The 26,991-nt window shown below is 35.4% G+C and overlaps 1 protein-coding gene across 5 annotated transcripts in view; it reads left to right on the top strand.

The window, feature by feature from the left end:
• Nucleotides 1-26,490, top strand: part of KCNT2 (potassium sodium-activated channel subfamily T member 2) — a 126,609-nt gene extending 100,119 nt beyond the window's left edge. For 2 of the 5 annotated variants that reach the window (XM_071810284.1, XM_065842234.2), the window contains 9 exons: nt 1,895-1,966; nt 5,117-5,251; nt 10,308-10,419; nt 14,402-14,503; nt 17,373-17,456; nt 18,772-18,900; nt 19,541-19,841; nt 21,363-21,447; nt 26,279-26,490. In XM_071810284.1, the coding sequence (XP_071666385.1) occupies nt 1,895-1,966; nt 5,117-5,251; nt 10,308-10,419; nt 14,402-14,503; nt 17,373-17,456; nt 18,772-18,900; nt 19,541-19,841; nt 21,363-21,447; nt 26,279-26,390 (1,132 nt within the window). In that variant the 3' untranslated portion in view covers nt 26,391-26,490. Of the gene's footprint in view, nt 1-1,894; nt 1,967-5,116; nt 5,252-10,307; nt 10,420-14,401; nt 14,504-15,028; nt 15,176-17,372; nt 17,457-18,771; nt 18,901-19,540; nt 19,842-21,362; nt 21,448-26,278 lie in introns of those variants that run through there. The other 3 variants (XM_065842235.2, XM_071810285.1, XM_071810286.1) reach the window with 3 other exon arrangements.
• Nucleotides 26,491-26,991: the final 501 nt, after the last annotated feature.

Raw genomic sequence — 26,991 nt, 5'->3', positions numbered from 1 at the left:
TGTCATATAGAAATTTGACTTTTTACTGACTGCAAATGGCCATAGTGAATTTAAATGTCTTTATTCTTCATGGCCAGTGTTTCAGCTAAGTATTTCTTAAATATACGCAAACTTATGTGAATGTTACTGCTAAAATTAAATAACTTGATCAACACTGTAAGAAGCAAACTGTGTAACAGTTTTATAGCAACATGACAGCACTTCAGACAACAGTAACCTACTTAATACAAGGCATTTAGTGACCTGGACCAGTTAGGTATATTTTCAATAATTTTAGATACTGAAGTAATCAGTTCTTTAAGCCAGTAGGACACCCCCCCTCCATTTTATCTACAATTATATAAATTCATGAAAGAAAATTATAACCTGCAATGTTGTTGTTGCTACCATATCTGTCTAGAGATCACTGAAATTCTTGGCCTTTCTTACATTTGCTGTTCGACATTAAAGACAAATTCTTCCCTGGCAAGATTGATTCATTTATAATCTGACTATGAATGAAAGATCTTTTTTTTGTTGCAACACTTTGGTACTGCTCAAGTACTTAAAATCACAGTTTGGAAGACAAAAAAATGGAGATTATCCATATACATAAAATTAGATCAAACTATAACTCAAAGAAATGGCAGCAGCAGAAATTTCTTACAGGTTCCAATTCCAGGCTGACACTTCCCTTTGCATATGTATGTTCTCGTTGAAGTGATCTATTATACAAAGGCTTGCTGTGAAGTGTCCCACTTTTGCCTCAGACAGCTCTTTAGTGAAGCTGTATACACCTGCATTTGCAAAACAGAAGCTTTTTAAAGTACATATGACACAAAGTGAATCATACAGATTACTAAAAGCCTAAATTGGGTTTAAGGATTTCGGAGTTGTGATTTTTTTTTTAAGATTCCAAATGTGAGCACACAGCGTCCTCTAGTGCTTATTCTCTTTTGCAGCTTAGTGCCTGAGTTTACATACTTTCATGCTGTTGTGACATTTTATGGCTAAAACCACTTTTTGTTAGCATAAAGTAAAAGCTATGGTTGCTAATTAAACTAATACCCTTAGTGTTGTATCTCTCCATGTAACACTTGCAATGAGTCCTCTAAAAGGTGAGAATTCATGGGACCACAGAAGCCACCTAAAAAGCCAATGTGCTTTTCATCCATGCACGAGGTGGAATTCAGGCTGCAGTTCAAGTCAATTAGAATTTCGTAATTTACTTCATTGGACAAATGAAATCAGCCACCTTCAATGAAATTCTCTGTGCTTTGTTGTTATATTCCTATTTCCTCTGTTTATCAAGACAATTTATTACAATATGCTTATTCCATTATCTACACATCTCATGTTTTAAGATTTTTGATGTTTCTTGGTACATAAAAATAAACACAGTAAAATTTATGATTAAAGAAACAATGCAATAAAATACAGTATCTTCATTTTCGTATTCTATTTAAAAAATAAGGTTTCATCTACGATTGTCTCATTGACTTGAATGGAGGTCTTAGTACAAAATATAAATGATGATTGGGTTCCCACATTTTAATTAAAAATTCTCACTGCTTATTTCAAGTATTCCTAACTCATAGATTGGAGTATAAGTTGGTAGTGTGTCTTTGACATCAGTCATTCATTCTTGTATTTGAAATTGTACTGTGCCATAAAATTTCTGATTTAAGAAGTGCACTTATTAACATAAGCATGGTAAATCTGATCATTCTTTATGATCACAGCAAACTGTTGATTCACAGCTTTCTGAATCCTATTTCCTGTTTAAAGTGGTATTATACTACCAAATTTTAAAATAGTTTGTTTTGTTTTAAGCTACCAGTTTATCAAAATGTTTTAGAAAAGATACTGCTGTTGTGATATTGTGTTTCATTTTGTAATCCCATCTGCTGCTTAGGCCAGATATGCATTTTCTGGATGCAATCTGTTGGTTTCCAATGGTTTACTACATGGTGGGCTCTATCGACAAGTAGGTGAAATAACTGTTAGAAAATCTAACATTGTAGTGCTCAGTGGTTTGTTGTGTGTATTGTCATTGCATGTTTAAGTGTGTTCTATTTGGAGATGATCTTTTTGCATGCATGGTTTGTGTCTGTGTGCTATAATTTGGGATTTCAAATTTATGACTTATGAAGGATATAATTAGTCAAAAGTATGACAGAGAGCACACATTAATATCTTCAAGAACTATAAGATTAGCACTTATTTAGGTGCATCAACATGTTTCTACAAATTGTGAGACTATAGCTCTGATTCTAGTGTCATTCTGTACTTAGTTGTAATTTGTTTTGATTTACTGACCAGTGTTTTGTAAAGATGGCTACAGAATGCAGACAGTACTGACAGTCTTGAATGTGTCCAACAGTCTTCATCTTCCACTACTTAATATATCACCTACTCCTACATTTCTGTCTTCACCTCTGCTAATATATATTTGCATATCTAGGTTTAGCAACATAAATTTAATGTGAAAATCCGGCAGCAACAAGAGAAGAGCAAGGGCTCATTGGCATTTTAGTAAAACTCCTGTGTGTAGAGCATCAATTTAAAAAAGAAAGTTATTTGCTTCACTACATAGCTAATTCTGAGCTGGGGCTACAAACCCATAATACTCATTCCCTGGGTAGAAATCAAATAATTTATTTCCTGCCCTGAATTAACATAATCCAGTTTCTCAGTGAGAATTCTGGAGACTGAATGTTTCTCTATCTCAACCTGTTGTAACAAGGGCTTTGAAACTTCTCATAATAGTGGTACAGTTACGTAAAGATTTACCTTGGTGATATCACAGTCACTGTGAGATTTGCCAAGCATCTAGAGAAATGTTTTTCAGTTGCTACATTTCTTCCTCTAAGCCAAAAAAGTTGTCTCAGGTTGTTACGATCTATTACTTCTGTAACTATTAATTCCACAACAATTATAAAAAGAATTCATACCAGAAGAATAATTGCATTGACTCAAAGTGTCCGAAATAATTAATACCTCGAAGATGTTAACCTATTTTTATTAACACGGAAAAATAAGCTTTAATGTAATTTACTGAGTTTATTTGAAAAAGCAAGCCACCACATCCCTCCCTAAAGATGTTCTTTTGTTTTTAGAACTGTGTGCATTAAAAAACCCAAAGAAGTATATAGTCTTTGAAATAAGTGATAATACAGAATTGTACACTTTACAGTAATGCTAGCATGAACTTCTATATATTTTCTGACAATGCAATTGCTTTAATTCCTGGTGCAATAACTAATTATATTTAGTAGTTTGTTGCTTTGTATTTTTGTTTAGTTTTGTTTTTTTTTTTTTTGTTGTTTGTTTGTTGGGTTTTTTTTGACATCTCTTTTAATCAATAACAAGACTTTAAAAAAGATAGTTCATATTATTCTCTGTTCTTTCCTAAACATGTTTTTAAATCCTGCAATTAATAGAAGTTGATAATCTTTAGTTAAGAACTGCAATTTAAAATAGACAAATTTTCCTTTCTTATTTGAGAGGTATAGAATACATTCCCAAACTGTGACCTACTACCTTTTAAGTATCTAATATATTTGTAATTTGGCCACCTGGCATGAAATGTCATCACTTTCGAGAGAAAAACACCAAAGGAATTGCTCTCATTTACCATTCCGTTTTGCTAGAAGAGGATGGTCTGCAGAAAAATAGCTTTACCAAAATTCGTAGCTGGGATGAACTTCATAAAAATATATCATCAAGCAGTAGAAATGTGTTCTACAGTCGTCAGGTAAAAATGATGATAGATTTGTAACTGAACAGATTTCCCAACTGTGTAGAAATCTATTTAGTATTAAGAAAGCTATAGCTAGAGTTACCTGAGAACACAAATCAGTTGAATGTAACTGCTAAAATAAGAATAACTGTTGAGTTTATGAAACTTTGAAATGCAGAAAATCTGGATATTTCAGAATATGCTGCTGCTTTCAGGGATCAACTCGAAGAGAAAAAGCAAACATACTCAATTATAGGTCAGAATTCTACTTGTACACTGAAGTTGTTAATACAGCCCATATAAAATACGGCCTTTCTGGTTTTGTAGTCAACCACTGATAATACTACACAGATTCAAAAATAATTACATTATGCATTTGTTTTGGAAGAATATGTATAAGGTGTAAAATAAATACCACTAATTTTTAGAGTTTTCCATATCCAAAATTTCAAAAGGAATTTATAATAGGTTGGATAACCGTAGGAGCCTAAGAAGATCATTGCTGAAAAGAAAAACCCTATCAGGACAATTAAAAATTAATTAATATTACAGATTGCCAAATGAGAAGCAATTATAATGCCAAAACAGCTTTTCACCTTAGAAAGTAAACAGAATGATGCAAAAAATTTAGTTTCCCTTGGAAATAATGAAATTCACATTACTAGGTTCCCAGCACTCTTTATCATTACAGAAAAGTGTTTTCAAAACTTTTTTAGAAGTGCTTGGTTCCTGTGGAAAATATTATTGTTAAAACAACAAACATGCTTCATTTTGGAAACAAAGCTATAATTGGAAGCGTAACTCAGTGGTCTGTGAGTACTTTCTATGGTCAGGCTTCACAGCAAGTTTTGCCCAGCAGAGTGCAAAGTTTTACTGATGTACAGCTGCTCCTAAAAACCTCATGACAGCCCTCCAATTCATAGATCAACCTAAAAGAGGAATGTATTAAATGTTCTTGCAGAACCTTTATTAGCATTTTGAAACCGAAATATAATTTTGGGAAAGAGCAACTCAAAGCATTTATTTCAGTCCTTTTATTGCCAAAATGAACTGCAATGAAGCCAAGTTGCTGTAGCATGTAAGCACATGCTGTCTTCCCAAGTAATGGTTAAAGGCTTATTTTTAAAAGTTGAAATAAATTCATCATTTTAGCAAAAGGAGAGGGACTGTAACAACCTACTGAAGTGCATTCTGTATGACTTCAAGGAAAATAATAATTCATATTCTATCAATGAATTGAGATGTTATGCTTGATATAGATTTGAACTTATGTACATGGAGATGAAGGGAACCAGCAACTCAGCCTGTGATCAGCAAATTCCAACCATTCCTAATCATTTAAGTGTTCCATATTTAAGTTGTTTGTTTCTTTCTCCCTCTTTCTCTTCACAAAAGCCTAGATGACTTATTAAGATGTGGGGTCACCTTTGCAGCTAATATGGTGGTGGTGGACAAAGAAAGTACAATGAGTGCTGAGGAAGACTACATGGCGGATGCAAAGACTATTGTAAACGTTCAGACACTCTTTAGGTAAGGTATTTTGGCAATCTATCTATACCTCTTCATTAATTGTGAAATACTTAATGCCTTTTGTACTCGCATATAATTTTTTTTTCCTTTCTTCTCTTTAAGTTTTCTCTTATATGGATTTGTGTTTTACATGGGCAAACCTTTTCCCACCCTGCTGAGCAGTACACTCAGAGTACTGAGGTATTCTCCTGAAAGCTCACATTAAATTCTGTGCATCCCACAACTGGGTGATCACTTTAAAAGTCAGCTGTCAGGTTTGCAGGAAGGAAAATAAAGCTACTCTTGAAGACTTAGGACCAAAGATAGCTGAGAAAATAGATTTTTCCTCACTGCATCAGTCTTTCACAGTAATGACAAAGGCAGAATGAAAAGCAGATCCTTCTGAAGGGTAAGGAATGCATCACTATGAAGTTAGTAGTAAGTGTTCACATTTTGAATATTTAGTTTTGAACAAAAATGAGGTAAAAACCTCATGTGTGCAACATTACATATGACAACAACATACTATCAATAAGAGTCGTGAAGGAATAACTCAATACAGAGTGAAAAAAATGGTGAGTTTAGTAAAGAGGACAATGGGGCAGTGCTGTGATGAAGAGCTTAACTGAGATTTCCTGTTCTTTTGAGAACCTCTCCTGATTAAACCCTCACTTTGTGTTAAAAGCCTCACTTGCGTTTTGGTACTTGTTCCAACAAATGCTAAAAGATACATGTCCGTTTAAACTGAAAAGTTCTTTCTTAAAAAACAAACCAAAACACAAAAAACCCCAAACACACTATACAGTCAAGTATGAAATGCCTCGCTGATTTGGGGCTTAAGCCTCATGCTTCCCTTTGTTTATCCCATTAAGACCTGGACAAAATGAGTTCCTTCCCTAGGGGATGCAGTATTATTCAGCATTCCTGGCCTTTTCTGTGTCAAAAGCCTTCCACATGAGACCAGAGAGAGGTGCATAGTATAACTCTTCTGAATCTGTGTTTCAGAAAGCTCAACTTATTAAAATTTTATTTCAAGGGAGAGATTTTTTTTTTAACTCAACCGCATGAGAATGCAGTTAAATGCTTTTAGCATTTCTGAATGTGCTCAAAAGAAGGAAAACCTATCTTACATGAGAAACTTTAGTTCTGTCTTTTTCTAACTCTGAGTTTTTGAATTTATACCTAACACAGGTATGTGTGTTTCATAATCACACCTAAATTTAATTCAGAAACAATAATGGAATGGGCTAGAGTATCTCACTGAGGTTGTGACATACCTCAGTTTTTCAGAAATATATTTTACTCCGAAATATAAAACAGAAATATTAGCTGAATAATACAACTTACAAAGCACCAGTCGATTTTTCCTGTAGTTGTGTTCTATGTCGTAAAAGCTACTAAACAAAAATCCCAAATCAAACAAACAAAAATCATAGCAGTACACTATGTACTATAGGTATCCAACTCCAACTTAGCATATAATCATTCCATTGTCTAGCACAATACTTACAACTAGATGGCAGCTTTAACTCAAGTATTAACTATATGTCTGGTTCAGTATAATTTTAAGACTGCATTATACTTTTTACAAATATCAAAAGAATTCTGAATAAATAATCTTGGTTTGCCACTTAACAGAAAACTTTGTGAACTTTCATGGGTAGTGTATTTTATATTTTTTTCTATTTTTTACCTAGAATACATACAATAATTTCACTGCATTTTTATCTTATCTAAAAGTTGTAGAAATAAGTAAGCTTGGGGAAGAGGCATAAGGTAGTGGCATTTACCTGTTCTACACAATAAACTACATTCATTGCACGAGGCTAAATATTTTTAAAGGTTTTTTTGTTACTTAATAATAGCTAATAATATTAGAAACTAATGAAAAAGGGGTGGGACATAGTGGGGAACAACAGCATTTAACACAAACCATAGCGTTAAAGGATTTTAAACCACTGGTGTTTTGCTAATATATACTGTTCTTGAAGACACATCAATGAAGAAGATTCCACTTAAGTCACACCAAGCAAAATGGGAAGATACAGGGTAATCTAAACCTCATTGATTTGATTGACTCAGATCATCAAGGGTTGTGGACTAGCCTGAGGAGGTGATCTAAGCGTGCTGCAGTACTGTCTGGCCTCGCTTAGCAATTCTCATATACCTGCTCTGGCATTATTTCCTGATTACATAAATTAGTAATCGTGCTTTACCAGAAGAGTTGCCCCCCACACACACTTTAAGGATAGACGCATTGTTTATAATGACAGGGTTATTAGACCCTGTCATTAGGCTAGAAACTGTGCCATACCAATTAGAACTGTGACACACAACTAGCTTATCTGACTTAATTACAGTTAAAGGAGTAAAGAAGTGTGACTCAAATGATCACACTGACTAAGAAAGGAAATCTTTAATCCTTTGGATGGGAAACAACAAGGAGAAATTACTAGTTTTGGACTGCATCCTAGCCATGCTTTTCACTTTTTAATATGAAAGCCAACCATTGAGTGCCTTTTGACAGTTACGAGTCCACTTTAGCAAAAGAGTGGATTCCATCAGGTACGAATTCTGTATTAGGAGTGTTTATATTTACTCTTGCCTTCTGTTAACTAATGGGTTTAAATGCTGGTGTTTGGGAGGCCCTGTTTTTAAGTTTTTATGAGCTTACATCTTCAAGGCTGTGTTTCAAGTACTTCAAGAAGCCCTTTGACAGCAGCACACCTAACAAGTCAATAGTTTGGCTGGTATCTAGCAGTCAGCAGCAACATATAGATAAATCAAATCGGGTGTTGTGAGGGCATTACATTGTTTTCTTAGTTTATCCTTTTTGGTTCAGGAAAGAACTGAATGCACATTTTGCTTGTCTGATTCCCAAATACCAGTTCAGCAGCAACCCAAGTCTTCCTTCCATCAGGCTGATTAGGGCTTCTTCCACCCCATCCAGTCCTCTTTTACCTGAATGGGATAGAAAAGAGGGATCTTTGCACAGGAGTAGCCTGCTCCGGTGCTGAAAGCTTGTGGGCAGTGTGCCTTACACCCAGGGCAAGAAGCAATCTGGCCCCAACTGCTGTGAACTCATTTCCCCTAATCCTGCCAGAAAGCACTCAAAGTAAAATATGAATTTTACCAATACTGTGTTTGAAACTGATTTCCTAATATAGATCGGTTTTCATATCTTGCTGATAAACTAAACCCATCTTTAACAGAAACCTAGTAACCTGCATTTTTTTCTGAAAGTTGTGTATATTTTATCATCAGATCAGCTTATAATTTCCTGTTGCTTTTAGTTCTGCATGTTATAGTGTTAGTCTCCAAACATGAATGCCTGTCCCTTAATACAGCAATACAAGAAAATTTCCAGCTGGTAGAAGCTTAAGTAATTATATGATATAGAATTAATGCAGAGGAAGGTTATTGTCCTTCCTCAGAACTTTAACACATTTGTTAAGCTACTTAGTAAGTACAAGTTCATACCTACAAGTGTGATATTATCAGGGTTTTTTTCAATTTACATGAGCACTTCACAGGTTTTTATAACAGCATAAAAGTGAAGACATAGCATGGTTGTATCTCAAGGGTGTGGTTATCATGTATTTAATCAATATGTGTAGACTCAATTCCCTAAGGGCTTAACCTTTTGCAGGACATAAATAGACTTTGTATAACAATACTGCACCACTCAGTTTGTATCAAATTCTGACTGCAAGAGCTAAAAAGGTACAGAAATTCCCAAGCATGCACAATGCCTTTCAAACTACAGTGCACACAAATGGTCATTGTTAAGTGATTCACATTCTCAGCCAGTTTTCCAAGTCCATTTTTCCTTATATGATCTCATGGGGACAAGATAACTGCTAACATAAGGATGGCCAGCATTACTACCATCATATGATCAGAACATGTTTGGGATTGTGTGATCATTACCAGTCTACCTTTGGACATCAACACACCTAGTAAACTATTGCAATAAGATGGCATTAACACTTACTGACAGATAGTTCTTACATACGTTTCCTCACATTTAGGCTCTGCTTGAATTGCCATTTCAGTGACGTTCCTCCCTACAAAAGAGAGGGAAAAAGACTAAAGACTTGCAAAAAGGTACATTGCATTCCATTTGACACTAACTTACTAAATTCAGCTTCCAAGAAAACCACTTTAATTTTTATCTCAATTAAACAGAAGACTCATTAATGATGTCATTAGTACTACAATTATCTCTTGTCATATGTAGATAAGTACTTTCAGGATCTGCAGAACAGACTACAAATGCACATCTCATTTTCTGATACCGATCTGTAGAGAAAATAAATAATCTGAGTTCTATTTCACATTGTTTAATATTTATTATGATAAACTATAAATTTCTTTCCAGTTCTTGTTGCCCTGAGGAATGGGGAGCGGCTCATTAGTCTCCTTCATGAAAATCTATGTAATTCAGCCAGATCACAGTTAAACTTTCTTCACTCTTTTATTGTTATTGGAAGCCTTAGTTAGTGTTAACTTATACATGTTTTGTATATGTAAATATTTCAAAGTGCCAATGTAAGCACACATAAGCACAGATTTTCTCAGCAATTTAAATTGCTGAACTCTCAAGAATTATCAATTTTCATCTGTGTTGATCAGTCTGTGGACACAGAACATATAAACAGAACTCAGAAAAAAAAATGAAAAGAGTACATGAGCGGGTTCTAATAAAATAGTAGTTCACACACACCAGATACCAAGTGCAGGCTATATAGTTTTGCATTTTTTGCTGTTTGCATTTGTCATTTTAGTAGTTATTCAATAAAATCTCTGGTAATGAAATCAAGTGGTTCCTTCATTAAAATATTCTATAAGCTCAACCTTTGAATGTATGTTTGCTTCTTTGTGAGTTCTACAGATCATGTTTTGTAGTTTCCTCTGCTATTATACCAGCATTTCTTTATGCCAAAAACCACCACAAGTTTCAGGCACTTCATTAAAAGCATGAACATGAGCACAAGCTATATAGCATCATGTAGAGCCTCATATTTGTGAATTTTTATAATCAGAGGTGTAACTGTTACATTCTTTTAAAATACAGGTTGTTCTCAAGCCTAAGCATTATCACAGAACTAACTCACCCAGCCAATATGAGATTCATGCAGTTCAGAGCCAAAGACTGCTATTCCCTTGCTCTATCCAAATTGGAAAAGGTAAGGATATTTGCCTCCCCAGCCCCCAATTTAAGTGTTATAATTTTAACACTCTTTCTGATTTTATAACAAGTGGAAATGGTGAAATAATTCTATGGTTGCAGAGCTAATGTAAAACATTATTTTTTCCAAATCAGAACAAATTTGATTTGCATTCCATCACTTCACAACATAATATTAATCCACCAACCCTCTGGACAGAGGTGGACACAGAATTTGCTCAAGGAAAATTGAATATTTTTGGATATCTGAATATTTAGAGAATATGGTTTCTAAGATGCTGCCACAGGCAATTAATATGGAAATACTGTAATTGACTAAACACTTGAAACATATACAGGTTTTATTATAATGCCTTTTTTTATTGTGATTCACTTTAAAGGCACTATTATTCCATATTCTGTATACATTTCCATGTATCTGTATGGAGTATTTGCAATACTGTGACAGTTTGAGAACAGCAATTATTCTCTGTCGAAGGGCAGTCCTAGTGACCATAAGGATAGTAACACAACTTAAATGCTAGATAAAACCTTCATATTCTATACATTCTAGTGCATGTGTTGGCATCTCCAAGCTATGGAACAGGGAGGCTCTACAGAGATAAGTTTAATTTCATTTGTTTGTCCAAAATACTATCACTAAAACATTAGATGGAATATACAAACTAATTTTGTGCATCTGTTTAACTTGGTAAATTCCAGGATAAGCCTATTTTTCATAGATCTTAGCTGGTGATCTGATCTACTACCTCTGCAGCCCACAAACCCTACAGTATCACCTTCGTGGTCTTTCAGGCCCTTTTCTGAGTTTATGAGAGTGAGACAGATAATATCACTGTGCCAGTGTTCAGAGATCTTTCACTCCAGTCATCTCTTTCTCCCCTTGCTATCAGTCTAGTTATTGCTGCTAGGTTCTTTCATGTAGCCTCCCAGTCTCTTCTACCTCAGACATCTTGCATATCTTAGAAAAATTGAATTCATTATGAAATCATTGTCATTATACAGAATTAGCATATGATTTCCATTTCCTAGCTGTAGAGTAGATTTCCAAGATATTGTGGATTTCAAATATTTCAGTATTTACTGTATAACATTTGCATAGATAATTTTAATATATATTTAATAAAACCCAGCCATTTAATGCAAACATATCTTTATAGGCCATCTCCCACTTTCTTACACAGGAATCTAATTCAAGGCTATGTTCCAACCTAACGTAGTTCCTTGGTGTAATATAACTGTCAGCAATTTACTTTTTTTATATATATTCCCTTGATCTGCATAGTTTAGTGATGAGGGGAGATAACAATAGTAAGAGCTTTCCTGGTATGTGGTATCTAAATTTGCTTCTGGAATACTCCATGGGCTGCAGTCTGCTTCGATGTAGTGAAACCAGGATTTTTATCTCAGTTCTCTTTCTTGCTTTACATAGGCTCCTTCATTTTTCCAGCAAAGGTTCTGGAAATCACTAGAAATCGTTTCATTTCTTCCCTAACTTTATTAATGTATTGTGCAAATGTAAAGTTGTCAATACAGGTTGGAAGCTAAACAGTTAATTAACTTCCTATCCAAACTACACTATCCTAAAATAGAGGTAGATAAATTACCTTAAAGAAAGAACATTTTCTCTATTGCTGTTGAAGTTGCCTGCTGGTGATATTTCCCACTCATTTCATCTTAACATTTACAGGGAGCACTTCACAGGTGGTGCTGTAGTTCATTTGATGTTTCAGAACTCCCTCATGCAAAATGAAAGGCCATTAAAAACTCGAGTAAAAATTATCTAATGCAGTCAAATGTACAGTTGATTGTTATTTCTGCATTAAGCACCTCATTTTGAGAAAGACTACAAAAGTCGGGCAAGTTGTCTTCAGGTAGTACTGAAACACATGTGCAAAAATGACTTCAACCTAATGGGCTGCAGAAGAAAGACATGCAAATGGGAGAAGTCCATCTGCTGTTGCAGCTGCAACTTTCCTCATTTTAGAAATAAATTAATCTGAACACAAACTCAGAACTGACGTAAGAGGAAGCAATGGCCCTTATACAACAGAGAAAAGGAAAAACAAAATACCCATGATCTAAACTTAAAACTTACGTTCTCCATTTGTCTTAGACTATCTTGGCTAAGATTCACACTTTAGTTTCCCATTATTTTTTTTTAATTTTGCAATTAAATAATCTCAGGTCTTAACTGAAGGATAAAAATTCTAAACCTTTAAGTGATTATTGTAAAATATGTATAAAGTCGTGTCTTTTAATCAAACCAACACTATGATTTCATATATTCTGCAAGGATAAGCATGTACTTGTTAGGTCAGGAGAAATCTGTCTGGGATAGCCCAGTATATTTGCAATGATACACACAAAGCCAAACATTTTTCTCATTCAATTAAGGACAAGGCATGCTGTCCTCCATTTGTTTTTCATGTTGTCCATGTTTTAAGCAGATTTGATGTAACATTAAGTAATAGCAGACAGTAATGGATTATATAAATTGGTACCTCTTAATTGGTTTCTTATTTTAGATGGTTCTCTAATGATTTAATCAGCTACAATTCTAAAACTGTATAAATAATTAACGTACAAATTTGGCAGGTTTTTAGAAAGCTGTTCCAGATCAACAACAGAAAATGAATCTGTTCTCGGAAAAAGGGTAGAACAGAATCAATTAAAACCACATAGTCCAAAATATTGCAAACTGTTCTAGAGACGAAGTGTTATTGATCCAAACTCCCTGATGTCAAGAAAGGTACTGCAAATAGGTTTCCATGCCCAGATTTCTGATCAGTCTTTTATCTGACATAAGCAAAAAATGACATTTGCCAAAACTAGCAGTGCACTGATTGTGCCCTGTAATAAGCCACTACCTCTGTCAGCTTTATATATTCTCAGCATGACCTCCAAGGCCCCTCCCAACCCCCAAATTCTTGTGTGTTTCTTAAAGCAACTTTGCATGTTTTGTACACAACAGTTGGAGCCTATCATGGCAGTTCCCTTATTACTGCCTATATTGGAGTAGAACATATTAAATCACGGTGGGCCCTAGGTCTCTTTCAGTCACTGATGGAGTGGCCAAAACAAGGCTTCATGTTAGTTTGGAGTTGGGACTTTCTTATTCATATCAGAATTAACTGTTCTGAAGGAATAGGTATTTATTTAGAAACATTAAAAGCATAATGAACCCTAAAAAGGATTTGATACAAATATAGATGGGGATAGAAAAGAGAGAAATAAACTTAAAAGCTTATGTACTTGTCCTCTGGACAGATATATTCTCTGGTAGTCTGACAATATGCAAACCCAAAAGGAAATAATTAGTTAACTTCAAATGAAATGGCCTGTATGGAGGAAGCATACACTAAGAACTTTTCAAAACCACAAGTGTGTACACCTGTTATTACTTAGAAAGAAAGCTGTAAAAATTCTAAACTTCATTACTTGAGCAAAGCAACAAACATAGGAAGAGTGAGGGTGAAGTAAAGATCTCTATCTAATGACAGCTGTGTCTTAAAATGCTATCTGTGTATGTGAAATCCTACAGGATGCACTCGTGCCATGATCTTTTATTTGCATTCCTAGAAGTAATCTAAGTGGTTATATCTCCTTCCTCATTAATCCAAAAAGTGTCTGCTGGGCATCACACTTATTGTGAAATAAAACTGCTCGAGCACTCTGGCTTCTACATCTACAGCAGTCCCTGGGAATTGAATAAATCTGCAAGTAATAAAGCAGACCTCAGGGCAAAGTAAAAATTGTGTTTCTGACAAATGTCTTTTAAAGAAGAAAAAAAAACCACACAAGCCTGTAATAAGAGATAGTATGATACAATAAAATAAATTTTTGAAAGTGGAGAGAATAAACTTCCAAACTTCCATTTCAAAATAAAACTAATAATAAAACTAATAATTTGATGTTTTTGTTATAGTCTTTCAAAATCCAGCATTAAAAGTATTTTCTCATTTTTCATTCCTTAACAGAAAGAGCGGGAGAAGGGATCTAATCTGGCGTTTATGTTTCGACTGCCATTTGCTGCCGGCAGGGTTTTCAGCATCAGTATGTTGGATACGCTGCTTTATCAGGTACTATGAACAATAATGTGACTTATTTTAACACAGACATGCGTTGTTAACACCTATTTCATTGTACTGAGTTGTTAGATGACCCTGTTTTCCTACGTACAAGCCATTAATGTGCATGTCTGTACCAGGAACAAAGGCAAAAGATAATGGAGCATGTTCCACATAACAGTACTAACTCAGTTGTGAACCCAAAAATCACCTTGCCCTTGAACAAATTCTGTTGTTAAACAGTATAATACTGTTTGTGAATGGGGATGTGCACAGGGACACTGGAGTGTGCACGTGGACATTTCGTTCACTGGCACATGGGTAGGTTTTGATAAGGCCTACATAAAATACAAATTATACAGACTAACAACACTTTTACTCTGCAATAAAAAGGCAGTGCCCATTCCCACAAAGTAGTGTCTCTAACCATGAAAATCAACAGAATTACTTTCATGAGTAATTTATCAGTCATCTGCATTTGCTGATAGAGGCTTTTATTACTTAATTGTGTCCTGTCCTCTTACTCATGTTGACTAGACCACCACATGACCAATCATCCTATCTTAAAGTAACCTGTTCTAGCCATAAAAAGAAATACATGCAGCAGTTACAAAGAGATAGTGGGGGAAGACAAGGCAGCGCTGAACCTTGTTGCCCAAGAATCCAGGACAGAGCTCCTCATGGAAAAAGAAGTGATGACAGTAAGTGGGGATAAGGGAAGGGCAATGGCTTCAGACAGTTGAAGAAACAATATATCAGACAATATGTGGTCAGTACAAATGAAGGTAGAAGTTGCTGATTTCAGGATGGAAAAAAAGGAGAATATTGCCCTCGCTCCTTAGCCATGATCACCTTTCTGCACACCCTGACACACTGGGATGCCCAAGCAGCAGCCCCTGGCACTAGCACTAGCCTTCAAGGATCTAGCTATGCAGAATAAGCAACAACACCACCGTCACCCATGTAGTCTGCTCACCTAAGCAGCCACCTACTTTGCCTATGTGTAGAGGTAGCCTGTGGATGCTTTTGTATTCAGGTGCTAAACATTCTTTCAGGAAAATTAGTTTAGTTGGTATTTAGTGCATTAAAGGGTTCTCTCATCTCAATTCTACTTCCAAATAAATTCTCTGAAAGCAGATTCAACATAAACAGAAAAATTCCCAGAGCTAAGCTTTTCTAAAAAAGTCATTAATATATAAAACAATTGTGTATATGACCAGGTACTGAAAGCAGATAAGCCAACAGATGTAAAGCCATTTAGCAAATTATATATGTTTTTGAAATGAATGTATTTGCTTATAAAACATATTTTTAATCACATCCCAGAATATCAACATCACATAGGGAATTTTTTTTTTAAGAAGCAGATTAAGACACCTAGGTCATCATCAACTCCTGCCAGCACATAATTAACTTCAATATTTTATATTTGCTCCTAGGCATGATCAGTCATGCTATGACTTGACAGAGTAAAACCATTCACCAGAAAATGTTTAAAACAAAAAAAACCCTACACTAATTCTCACTCAATTTCCACACATTCCTTCTTTGAACTCCTACTTCTCAGGTGAACTGTTATTTTTCTAGAATTATCTTTCTTATTCAAAGTTACAAATACTGTAACAGCAAGTTCTCTCTGTTCATTTTCATGGTCCTATCCTTTTCTGTATGATGTCGTTTTCTTCTGCATGCAAGGAACATAGTAAATGACATGGGAAACAGCAGGGTTCATTTGGTGCTTCCTATTTTGGCCCAAAAGCTTTGAGGTATCTTTAGGACACTGATTGAAAAATGAAAACTTGGTCTAGCATATACTTTTGAATACATTTGGTAATCTAGTGATAATCCCATAGCATAAATAATGCAGCCAAGATAATTAATAAGGTTACAAAATATGTGTGCTTTTCAAGAAGGTGATCATTGGCATTTACCTCATCACAACTGGAAGATTACCAGTACGAAAATTAAAATAGTTGAATCATTATGTATTGAAGTAAATCTGTCTAGCTTCTGAGTTTAAACAAATTCAGATGGCAGAACTCTAAAGGATTTATATAACACTTTTGTAACTTATTTCTTTATTAAAACCCATTTTCTAGCTCCATATCTGCATTAAGACAAAAGAACTAATTGTGTTCCACCAAAGACTGATAGCCTGCCTCAAATGCCACCCTACCACACCTAAAAAGAGGTGGCAATGAACAGTCCTGCCACAGTTAGCAGAGCACTCACATGGCCCTCTGATTCCAGCAGCACAACTCATAAGAAGTAGAAATCCCTCTCATTTTAGCTGATGTACTGTCTGTTCCCCGTCTTAGTCTACACTTCTACACTTATCTTTGTTTTTACCTTTTAATCCATCAGCAAAACACTTTAGTTAGCAGAGCAACAAGCCTGACCTCAGATAAGGCAGATCAACCCTTAAAAAACACTTGTTTGAATTAACATAATAGCAGTCTCACCTTAGTATCACCCACTGCTCAGTACTGCAGTTCCATCTATCATACAACAGCATTTATTTTGCACGAGAGATCATTATTATAACTCCACACCTAGTAAGGCCAACACCTTACTTCCGTGGATCTTATATCTAACGTTCATCTTTGCTTTCACAGTGTCTTATTATGCCTTAGTCTATTTGAATCCTGTATGTAACTGAACTCATGCAGAACCAAATAAGAAAACCTACTTTATGTAAGTAGATTTAGCACAAAGGAAGGGATAGCTAATTCTACAATGATCAAGATACTTAAAGAGATTGATCGTGAACACAGATGTACAATTTCTTTGAAATTCACAGATGGTGCTAATGGTTACCTGCTTATTTGTTCATTAAAGCTTTTTTCTTTCTTTTCTGTCTCTCCTGTTAAAAAACTTGCAGTCATTTGTGAAAGATTATATGATTTCTATCACAAGACTTCTGCTGGGACTTGATACCACACCAGGATCTGGGTTTCTTTGTTCTGTAAGTTATTAAAAAAATGTTACAGAGTACCAGAAAAATTCTGTACTGCCTGCAAAATACCTTTACTTTCTTTGTACAGCACTTTATCTCGATAAAGTCCAAAAAAGGCCACCCATTAGATAGAAAACATACCCATCTTTAGTTACTTCCATAGCAAAAAACACCCCACCCTGATAACATATTCTATAAAGGACAATGGAGAATAGGAAAGACAGGAAAACACAGGTAAAGTGCATTTTATATGAAACAGCAATGACAGTTCAGCAACCAGTTTTAAAAATTAAGTATACAAAAGCAAGGAAGCACTACCTATATTGTACAGCCTGGCTAACATATGCACAATGCTATTTCACAACACCCTTTTCGATCATAGGCAATAAAGGGCAGAACTCGATTTTATGTAAAGATAAGATGTATTAAATTACTTTAGCTTAGGTGACAAAGCTGAAAAGTCATCTTGCTATTATATATGTCAATATTCTCTAATGTAGAGTTTTATATCTATTTTCATATGCATGTATACACATATAAAAAATAAAACCATAAAAATTATTTGTTATTAAAAATCAAACCCAGCTTTCAGATTTCTCCCACACCCATTGCACCCCAGTTGGCAAACAGATAAAGAAAAGTTATGTACCAGTTGCCTTCTGGGAAATTATAAAGAACTGCAAGATGTTCTCAAAAAAGAATCCAGTCATCAGTTTGTTGGTCAATTAATTAAGCTTTCTTAAGTGAATGCAAAACAATTGAATCTCTGGAAAAGGGCTCACATATCTTGAAATGAAGCTAATGCAATAGTAATGAAATACTTGATATTAATTTAAGACTTTCTTATGCCATTTATGCTTAGTGTATTACTTTCCCCCCACTGCCTTCTCCCCAAATACCAGTCCACAGTCTAGTGAACAGATATCTGGCTGCATTCAAAATACTTGTGCATTCTCAGTCCCTTCGTCACCAGTTTCTTACTGCTGCCAATATCTAGTTCATTTTTTAATATAATTTAATCAGATATGAAGACTGGATGAAAGATGCCATGTATGTTTTTAAGTAATTTTAAAATAAGAACAGAAGTATTTTCATAATACTGAACCATACTGCAATGTCTCCCAAACAGGGAGAAAACAAAAGAAACAGTGTCTACAAACTCAATAGAAGTTCCAGATTTGTTGTGGAGCAAAGGTGCAATACTACTACAATGTGATCATTTCCAGCTAGTGTTTAGTTTAAAAATTTTTTCAAGAGTAGTATAGTGAACAAGCATTAAGCCCTCAAGAGTTAAAAGTCCTCCTTCGTATTATTATTTGTTCAGATGAAAATCACAGAAGAGGATCTATGGATTAGGACATATGCCAGACTATATCAGAAACTTTGTTCTTCTACAGGAGACATTCCAATTGGAGTCTATAGGACAGAATCTCAAAAGCTTACAACATCTGAGGTATGTCAGATTACAATACTTTTTTTTGGGGATTTGATTACAGAGAATACAACATTCTTAATTCCTCATAAGAATGGGAACCATTTATTTAAAGAATATTGTGAATGCCGTATAAGCAAATGCACAGAATTCCAATAACCCACTGAAGGTCTGCCTCTGCTGACACGTAAATGGTCACATTAACTCATGGGTCGCATTCAGCCCAGATTCATGACTACCCAGACCCAGCCTACATACTGACTTTCATTCCTGTCCTCACGGGCAGAGACCTGGCTGCTGGAAGACACAGGGTAGCTCAGGCGCAGATAGGCTGCGATAGGCATGATTTTGTGCTGCTTTTGAAAGAAGGTTTGGGTTTCTTTGGTTTTGCTTTGTCTTTAAGTAGTTTAATTTTTTCATTCTGCATACAGGGAAGGGCCATTCTGCACACCTTTCTCAATGAGCACTGCAGAAACTGAATACTCACCTAAGTAAATATTTAACTTTATCACCTTCATTTATGGCTTCAACTCATTTATCCCAGTGTTTCAAAAGTTCAAGCTAAGGATTTACAGATTCCAAGAATCAAATGACTTGTTCTTTTATGCAACCTCTCCTAATTAATCGCTGCCTTAATCTCTCTTGTCATTTTCCTCTGAAGTCTCAAATCTCCATCAGTGTGGAAGAATGGGAAGACACTAGAGACACCAAAGAACAGATGAGTTATCGTAGTAATCATCGTAACTCAACATCTAGTGATCAGTCTGACCATCCCTTGTTGCGACGAAAAAGCATGCAGTGGGCCCGACGGCTGAGCAGAAGAGCACCGAGACACTCGGGTAAAACAGCAGAAAAAATAAACCAGCAACGAATGAACCTTTACAGGAGGTCAGAAAGACAGGAGCTTGCTGAGCTTGTGAAAAACAGGATGAAGCATCTGGGCCTTTCTCCAGCAGGTTACGGTATGATTACTGTAATAGTTTAATATAAACATTAATGTTATGCAAGGTGAACTTATTTTTAAGAACTGAGAGGGCCATAAATAAACAAAATATTAAGTGTATGATAACGTGGGGGGTTTTTGTTTGGCTTTTATTCCTTTGTTGTTGTTTTGTTTTCTTTTTTTTTTTTTTTCCTTCACTGAGATAAACTTGCTGGAGTGTTTTTAATTAGTTCTATTATGACCCATTCCTGTTTTCAGATGGAAAGCTCAGAAGGCAGCATGTCAGTTACATTTATATTTAGCACATACAATCTGTGTATGCAGAATATATAAACATTCCCCTGTCGCTGAACAGCTGCACCATATTTCCATAAACATGTTGAAATATAGATGAAGACAGAACTGTTGTGAAGTTCACACATATATCAAGGTGGGGAGTTGTTTACATATGAAGGATATTGGATTTCCCCTACAATTTTTAAAAAGGCGTCACATTAATGTATATATACTAAGAGCCTGTGTGAGCTTATCTAACTATTTTCTAGACAGAAGTACTTACAGTGGTGCAAATATGTGCAAAGTTGTACAAAGCATGTAAAAAAGTTATACATACTAGAAAATACCCAATATAGTCATTTACAGCCTACAGACAGTATATTAAGAATACTTCATTAACAAAATATTTAGGAATTGCATTGAAACTAGAATGAGGCTGTTCTCTGACAAATAATTTTCTGTAAAATGCTGAAGAGGGAAAATAACACAGAAGCAATGCCTCTCCTTTTTTGTCTTATCACATTAAAACTAGTCTGACTGCAGCACCCCAGGAAGAGTGCCAAGAGAAAGCTGTATGAAAAACACTGCAATGGCAGCTACAAAAGTGTAGCAAGACTCAACTAGGCAAAAACCTTAAAAAAAAAAAAAAAAAGAAAAATCTGTCAGCTTTCATTTGCAACATACCATTATTTCTTGCCTTTTAATTATTCTTCTAAACACTGACTTCTGTTTATACAGCATTCACATTTCAACCCATTGGCACAGGTGATAAAAGGAAAATGCTCACTAGTTGAGTAAGGAAAGGGAAAAAAAGGTTTATATTGATTAAATCTGGAAATAGATGAAAATGCTGTACACCTGCTTTTAACCTTGCTTATCACCTGAACTCAGTGCCAATTGAGGCTGGAATTCCCTGCTTTCCACACACTAACATAAGCCACATGACAGATTGGTAAATTACACTAAACTGGGATGCATTCAGAATTGCATTGACTGAAAAAAATGCAAAAGAACATTTTTAGAACATTCAGAAAGAAAACCGATACTTTGAGAGTTGTTAACTCAAACGATGCTCTATCAGATAGTTACAGTCCACATACATTTGAAAAGAAGTTGCTAAACTTACTTGAAATCAGTTTGACACCTGGCACTTTTTGATAGCTCTGTGAACCAAAGATGATCTCTTATCACATTTGTTTCTAGGAAATCATACTTCTCAGATTGTTTGTAAATATGATTAATTTTTTATTTTTTGGTCCTCTAGATGAAATGAATGATCATCAGAACACCCTTTCCTACATCCTGATCAATCCTTCTCCAGATACAAGATTAGAGCTGAATGATATAGTGTAAGTTAAAGCATAAATCCAAAGAAAAATCACAAGATCTATGAAGTGTCTTGTTTGTACATTCTGCCTGAATTTATTTTATTATTTTCTGCTGGAAAAGAACCCTAAACCTTCCCATTCACCAAAATATTGAGACTTCTAGTTAAATAGTTAACTAATTATACATGTATATGTGTATATTTAAAATGCACACATAAATATACACGTTAGTTATGCTCTTGCATATTCTTTCATCCTCCTTTTACTCTGTGTGTTTAAAAGATAATCTAACCAAGTTGCTGGATACCTTCACAGAATAAATATTCTTATTAAATTCTTGACTATAATTTAGCTACCCAGTCTTAATAGAAAGATCATCACTTTGAAATCAGTGTTTTCAAATGGAATTCAAAGATCATTAAAGTAAACAGCAGTCTACCCCTGAATATCATGTCAAATTCATGCTTAAGATAATTCAAATACAAATGGCAGTGCCTTAACACAGGAAATCTTTTCACTTGCTTTCCAGGAATTTTGCAAACTAAATGGAAGGAAAAAAAAATAAATAAATGTGAACACAGATTTGACCTGTCAAGAAAGTTTTGAAAGTCCAGAATTTTAGATAACTTTCTGGCATTGTCTCATATTGAAATCCAGTGTGATTGCTGTGTTAAGGTCCTGGGCCATTTCTGCCTCTGCTGTGCTCTACTAACATGCCCCATCTGCTCCACACCAAAGAAACCACATAGCCCAGTCATGCAGGGTCCTCCAGCATCAATGCCAACCCACCTTACTGCTTGCTCGCAAGGAGAAAAACTGTTTGAACGATTAGCCCTCCTGATACAGAATCATCATAGGGCTGTGTAGGACTGTAGTATATGAAAAGCACAGCATAATATTAAATGTATCACACTGCAGAGGCAATTATTATAAAACTTACTGAAATTATTTGGAATACTATTTTCATTTTTATGGAACTCCATGGTATGATATATACTAATATTTAAACTGTAAATTCACATACTGTTACCTAATCTGTCTAGGTATCCTGCATTCCATTTATCTTTCTTGGCAAAACCAAACATACTCAACAATCCATTATTGCACAATTTTGGAGAAGTACTGAACTTGTAGTGTGCTACCTACACATATTTAGCCTGTAAATGCACCTGGTTACCTAGTTTGATGTACATTCAGTTTCGTGATTCTTCATGAGTGGGCCAGTCTCTCAGCTTAAGCTCGGATTTGTTTCTTTGTTTGATTTGTTTGTCAAACTTGACACAAGGATCATGATCTTTGTATCTGGATAACTGTTAATGCTTCAGTACCACAGATCGTTATCTGATTATAGTCCTCTTTACGAGGCAGCCAGTTCACCTTCATGCAATGGGGGATTATTAGTGCAGAGTCAAGGAAGAAGAGGTTGTTCTCTTTGTACAGTTCTCTTAGTCACAAATCCCAGAGCAATTAAAAGGCTTTTTCTATTTGTCCTTCCTGCTGACAGCTGGAAGACTAGTCTTCTGGGGTTTTCTTCCTCCCCTTCTCCATTTCACAGACTTCCTCCAGCTGGTTACTCTTTCATCACACTTGTTAGCTGCACTTTTATGCCAACGTGGTTTATTCTTATACAAACATTTATTTCTAAGCATATCTGTGACAGAAGCCAAAATCTGCACTCACTGTAAGTCCTATAGGTGCAACTTTCATTTTCTGATTGCACATGCTTATACAATTTTAAGTGTTTTACATTCACTATGATCCTATTATATTTGTAATGCATTGTAAGTACCTTATGTAACATACAACCCTGAACCACCACATGAGGAAGTCTTCTCAGCTTTTAGAGACAGGTTGCACCCAAAGCAGCATTTACAGCAGTTGATTGCTCAAAAATCTTTCTTTTGTCTTTACATTTCTTAGCTTTGCAAGCTAATGTTTCGTATTGTGACCCGATGGAGCTTAAAGGACAATGATCTCACTCTTTTTATCGAACAATTAAAACAAAAGCATTTACATTTGAAGTATTTAGTATGTTCAGACTTTGCCTTAATAACTCCGTATTTCATCTAGACTATTTGCCTTAAGAAACAGGTACTGAATTGCAGCATTTTCATTTTATAGCCATGAGATTTTTGTATCAAAACATTTAACATTGTGGGTCTCAGTAGAACATTATGTTCTTTTCTATATCAGAGTTTAGTACTTGAAAATGGATCTTGCAATAACAGTCCTTATTGTCCTTCATTCCAGAATTAGTACATGTATTGTTGCTAACACTGGCCCTTTCCTTATTTAAAAAAATAATAATTAAAACAACAACAACAACAACAACAACAAACACACAAAACCCCCACAAACCAACCCCTCAAACAAAGTAAGCAAACAAAGCAAACAAACAAACAAAACCAAACTGAAAACAAAACCAAAAAACCACCATAAAACTCCACTACTGGATGTTTGTTCCTTTTATTTACTTATATATATATATATATTTTTTTATATATATATATGTATGTAAGTTTTTTTTTTTTCTTTTTGTGGAGATTAAAACTCTCCTTATTTGGTCTGCGGTTGATGCCGATGATGCCCTATAAAAACATGAGATTGGCAGATTCAGATCAGAGAGTTGCAATTGGCAGTTCCAAAGTTCAGCAATCTGCAGTGACATCCAGAGATCACACGCAGGAATGGCTTATGCAACAGTGTTCCAGACATGCCTATGAGAGGAAGGTGACCACTGCGATTTGGCACCTGTGACACCTGGCCAGTTATAAACCCTCAAGGCTCTAGCAGCTGTTTATCACATATTTAGGCTTCTTATAATTTTATCGAGGTTTATCACTGTAACAGCATGTTCATTTGTACTTAAGGGATGCTGTAACTTACTTATTTCATGCTGCTTTGAAGAATTTTTCAGGGTCTTTCAGAATTAAGTGTGAAGCAAAACATGCTCATTATACTGATGTGCTAGTTTGACAGAAGATGGGTTAATTTTCTTCATGCAGTTAGAAATCTTTCTTTTTCATAGCTAGCAGGTTCATTATTTGGACTTAGTTTGAGAACAAGCAGATAACATCCCAGCACAGAGCTAGTGTTTTTAATTGCTCTGGTCTGAGAGCAAAGGGTGTTCTTAGCGCTCTGCCCACGGGTGTGACGCATCGAGGAAGTGTGGCATGGATGGGGCAGAGCTTGACTGACTGATCCAGACCGATCAATAGGAGTATTCCGTCACATTAGCATCATACTCCAGATTTAAGAAGTGAGGGCCTTCCGGTTTTTGCTCTTCCGCTATCTCTCTCTCAGGCATTTTCTCTCGTGTGCATTGTTTTTCTTCTTCGCTCTTTTTTGTCAGAGCCAGGGGATTTTTTGGTGTGGGATGGTTAGTTTGGCTTTTTGCCATTTTCTGCCTTTTTCCTCTCTTTTCTCTCTCTGGGATTAGCTGTGGGACCAGGTGTGGCTTGCTGAGACTGGCTGCTCAGTTGTGGACAGAGCTCGTGAGGAATTGCCTTGAGTATCTTTTATTTCTATTTTATACATATATATACACACACATATACATATATATATGTATTTACTAGTAGTGTATTAGTATTTTGTTACTTTATTAAACTGTGTTTATCTCAAATCAAGTTTCTCTCTTCCCTTTTGATTCTCTTTTCTCTTGAGGGTCTGGGGAAGTGGGGAGCGAGCGGCTATTGTGGTTGTATTGCTAGCTTGGGTTAAAACACGACAACTGAATGGGAGAAGTTCATGGCCTGTAGAAACAGAAAATTTCTTCAAGGCCACTGCAAAGTAATACAGCAAATTTTAAAAGCACAGCATGCACATGGTCTCTATTTGTATAATTAAGCATTTTCATTTGGATAATGAGAAGGTAGAGCTAGATAGACATAGAGAATTAAGATTTTTGAGGATATGAGAGAAAGGAGTCTTTCACATGTCATTTTCTAGCATTTCATTTTTCTTTTTTTGCAAAAAAAAAAAAAAACAACAGTGAAAACCAGGACTTGAAACACAATTTTTAGTGGCTTCAATAGCACTTCTCATCTTTGGACAAGTTTAAGATACTGGCATTGAATCTAGCTGTCTGCTCCTTTAGGAGTACAGTAGCACTGGAAAGCATTGATTGATTGATTGATTGATTGATAGAACACTGAAATGTTAGTTCTACAGCAGCACAAATCTGCTACTGCATCAGGGCCAAAAGCTTTCCCAGATCAGATAGTTTGTCACTTGGGACAGCTGACAAAACAGTGCAGAATTTACATTTACAAATTAATGGGAAGCTCTTCCACCATTATCCTAAGAAAAGCAGTTATTTTAAACATCTCAAGCTTAGATTCGAACTCATGAGGCATTTTCCTCAAGTATTCAGATGTCCTAGAAGCTCTTAGTTCTGGTCCGTCTCCAGACCATGAGCCTACATCAAGATTATCAACATCATGCTTTTTATTTATTGACCACAGAGACAAGAATTATTCATTGTTTTCTCACAAAATTATTTTAAAAATGGCTCTGTGGTCTGCTTATCTCTTCTTTAAGGCATAATGAATAAAGGAGATGCATAAAGAAATACAGAGGTACTGGCAAAGGAGCTGTCAGTCAAAATTAAGGCTTAGCTGTGCCTTGTACATAACAGATGATGTCTAGGCAGATGAAATGTGAAAATCTTTATTATTAGCATCTGAAATGAGTGATGTTACTCAAGCGTCAAACTTCTCCAACAGGAACTAGACTAAGGACCTTCAAAATAAGGCTTCTTCAGATCGTTTCAACATTACAACTCTATGTGCTTATTTTATCCTTTCTCACGCCAAGTCTTTTTAATAAGAGTCATAATTTCTTTTTACAGATACTTGATCCGACCTGATCCGTTGGCTTATGTTCCAAATACTGCACCCAGCCGAAAAGACAGCTTCTGCAATACAATGGGACAAGACACCAGGGAGGAGACACAACTTTGATACGTAACTCATCACAAAATTAAGAGACAATTTTATACATATGTTGTTTCCACTAACCATTTTGAAAACAGAGTGGTACATTTTATTCAGATTTTGGAAACAAAATTGAGAAATGTGTTGTCTAGAAACTCTGACTTAAGGATTGTCAGGCTTGTGGCCTGTTCAGTATGGTAGTTGAACTTTGTTAGCTTAACAGAATTATGACACCTATTACTATTTAAATAATATGAACAAGTGGTTTAAAAAGTGACAGATTCCATCATGCATTTTGCTTAGATGCTTCCAAGCATATTAATCAAGGTGAGAGCATGTCAGTGCCTAAGCTTCTGGTCTACATCTGTAAAGATTATCTAACGCCCATAACGAGACCATGCATAATTTGTAGTAGAAAATAAGTTAACGCCTAAAGCTGCCAACAAGGCTTTGCGTGTCAAGAATCCAGCCTTTGAAATAATTTTCTGTCTCAGCTTGTCACCCATTTGTATTAGAACAGGCTAGTTCCAGTCCCATTTTAGCCTCCAGGACCTGAGTGTTAGGTCTCTGGGTTTATGCAGACCAGGTTAAATGACGGCCTAGTAACACCTTAGAGGTTGAGATCTGA

This window comes from Patagioenas fasciata, chromosome 6 (assembly GCF_037038585.1).
Source record: "Patagioenas fasciata isolate bPatFas1 chromosome 6, bPatFas1.hap1, whole genome shotgun sequence".
Taxonomy (NCBI): domain Eukaryota; kingdom Metazoa; phylum Chordata; class Aves; order Columbiformes; family Columbidae; genus Patagioenas; species Patagioenas fasciata.
The sequence above is the reverse complement of the archived record's forward strand: the minus strand, read 5'-3'. Positions and strand labels throughout refer to the sequence as shown.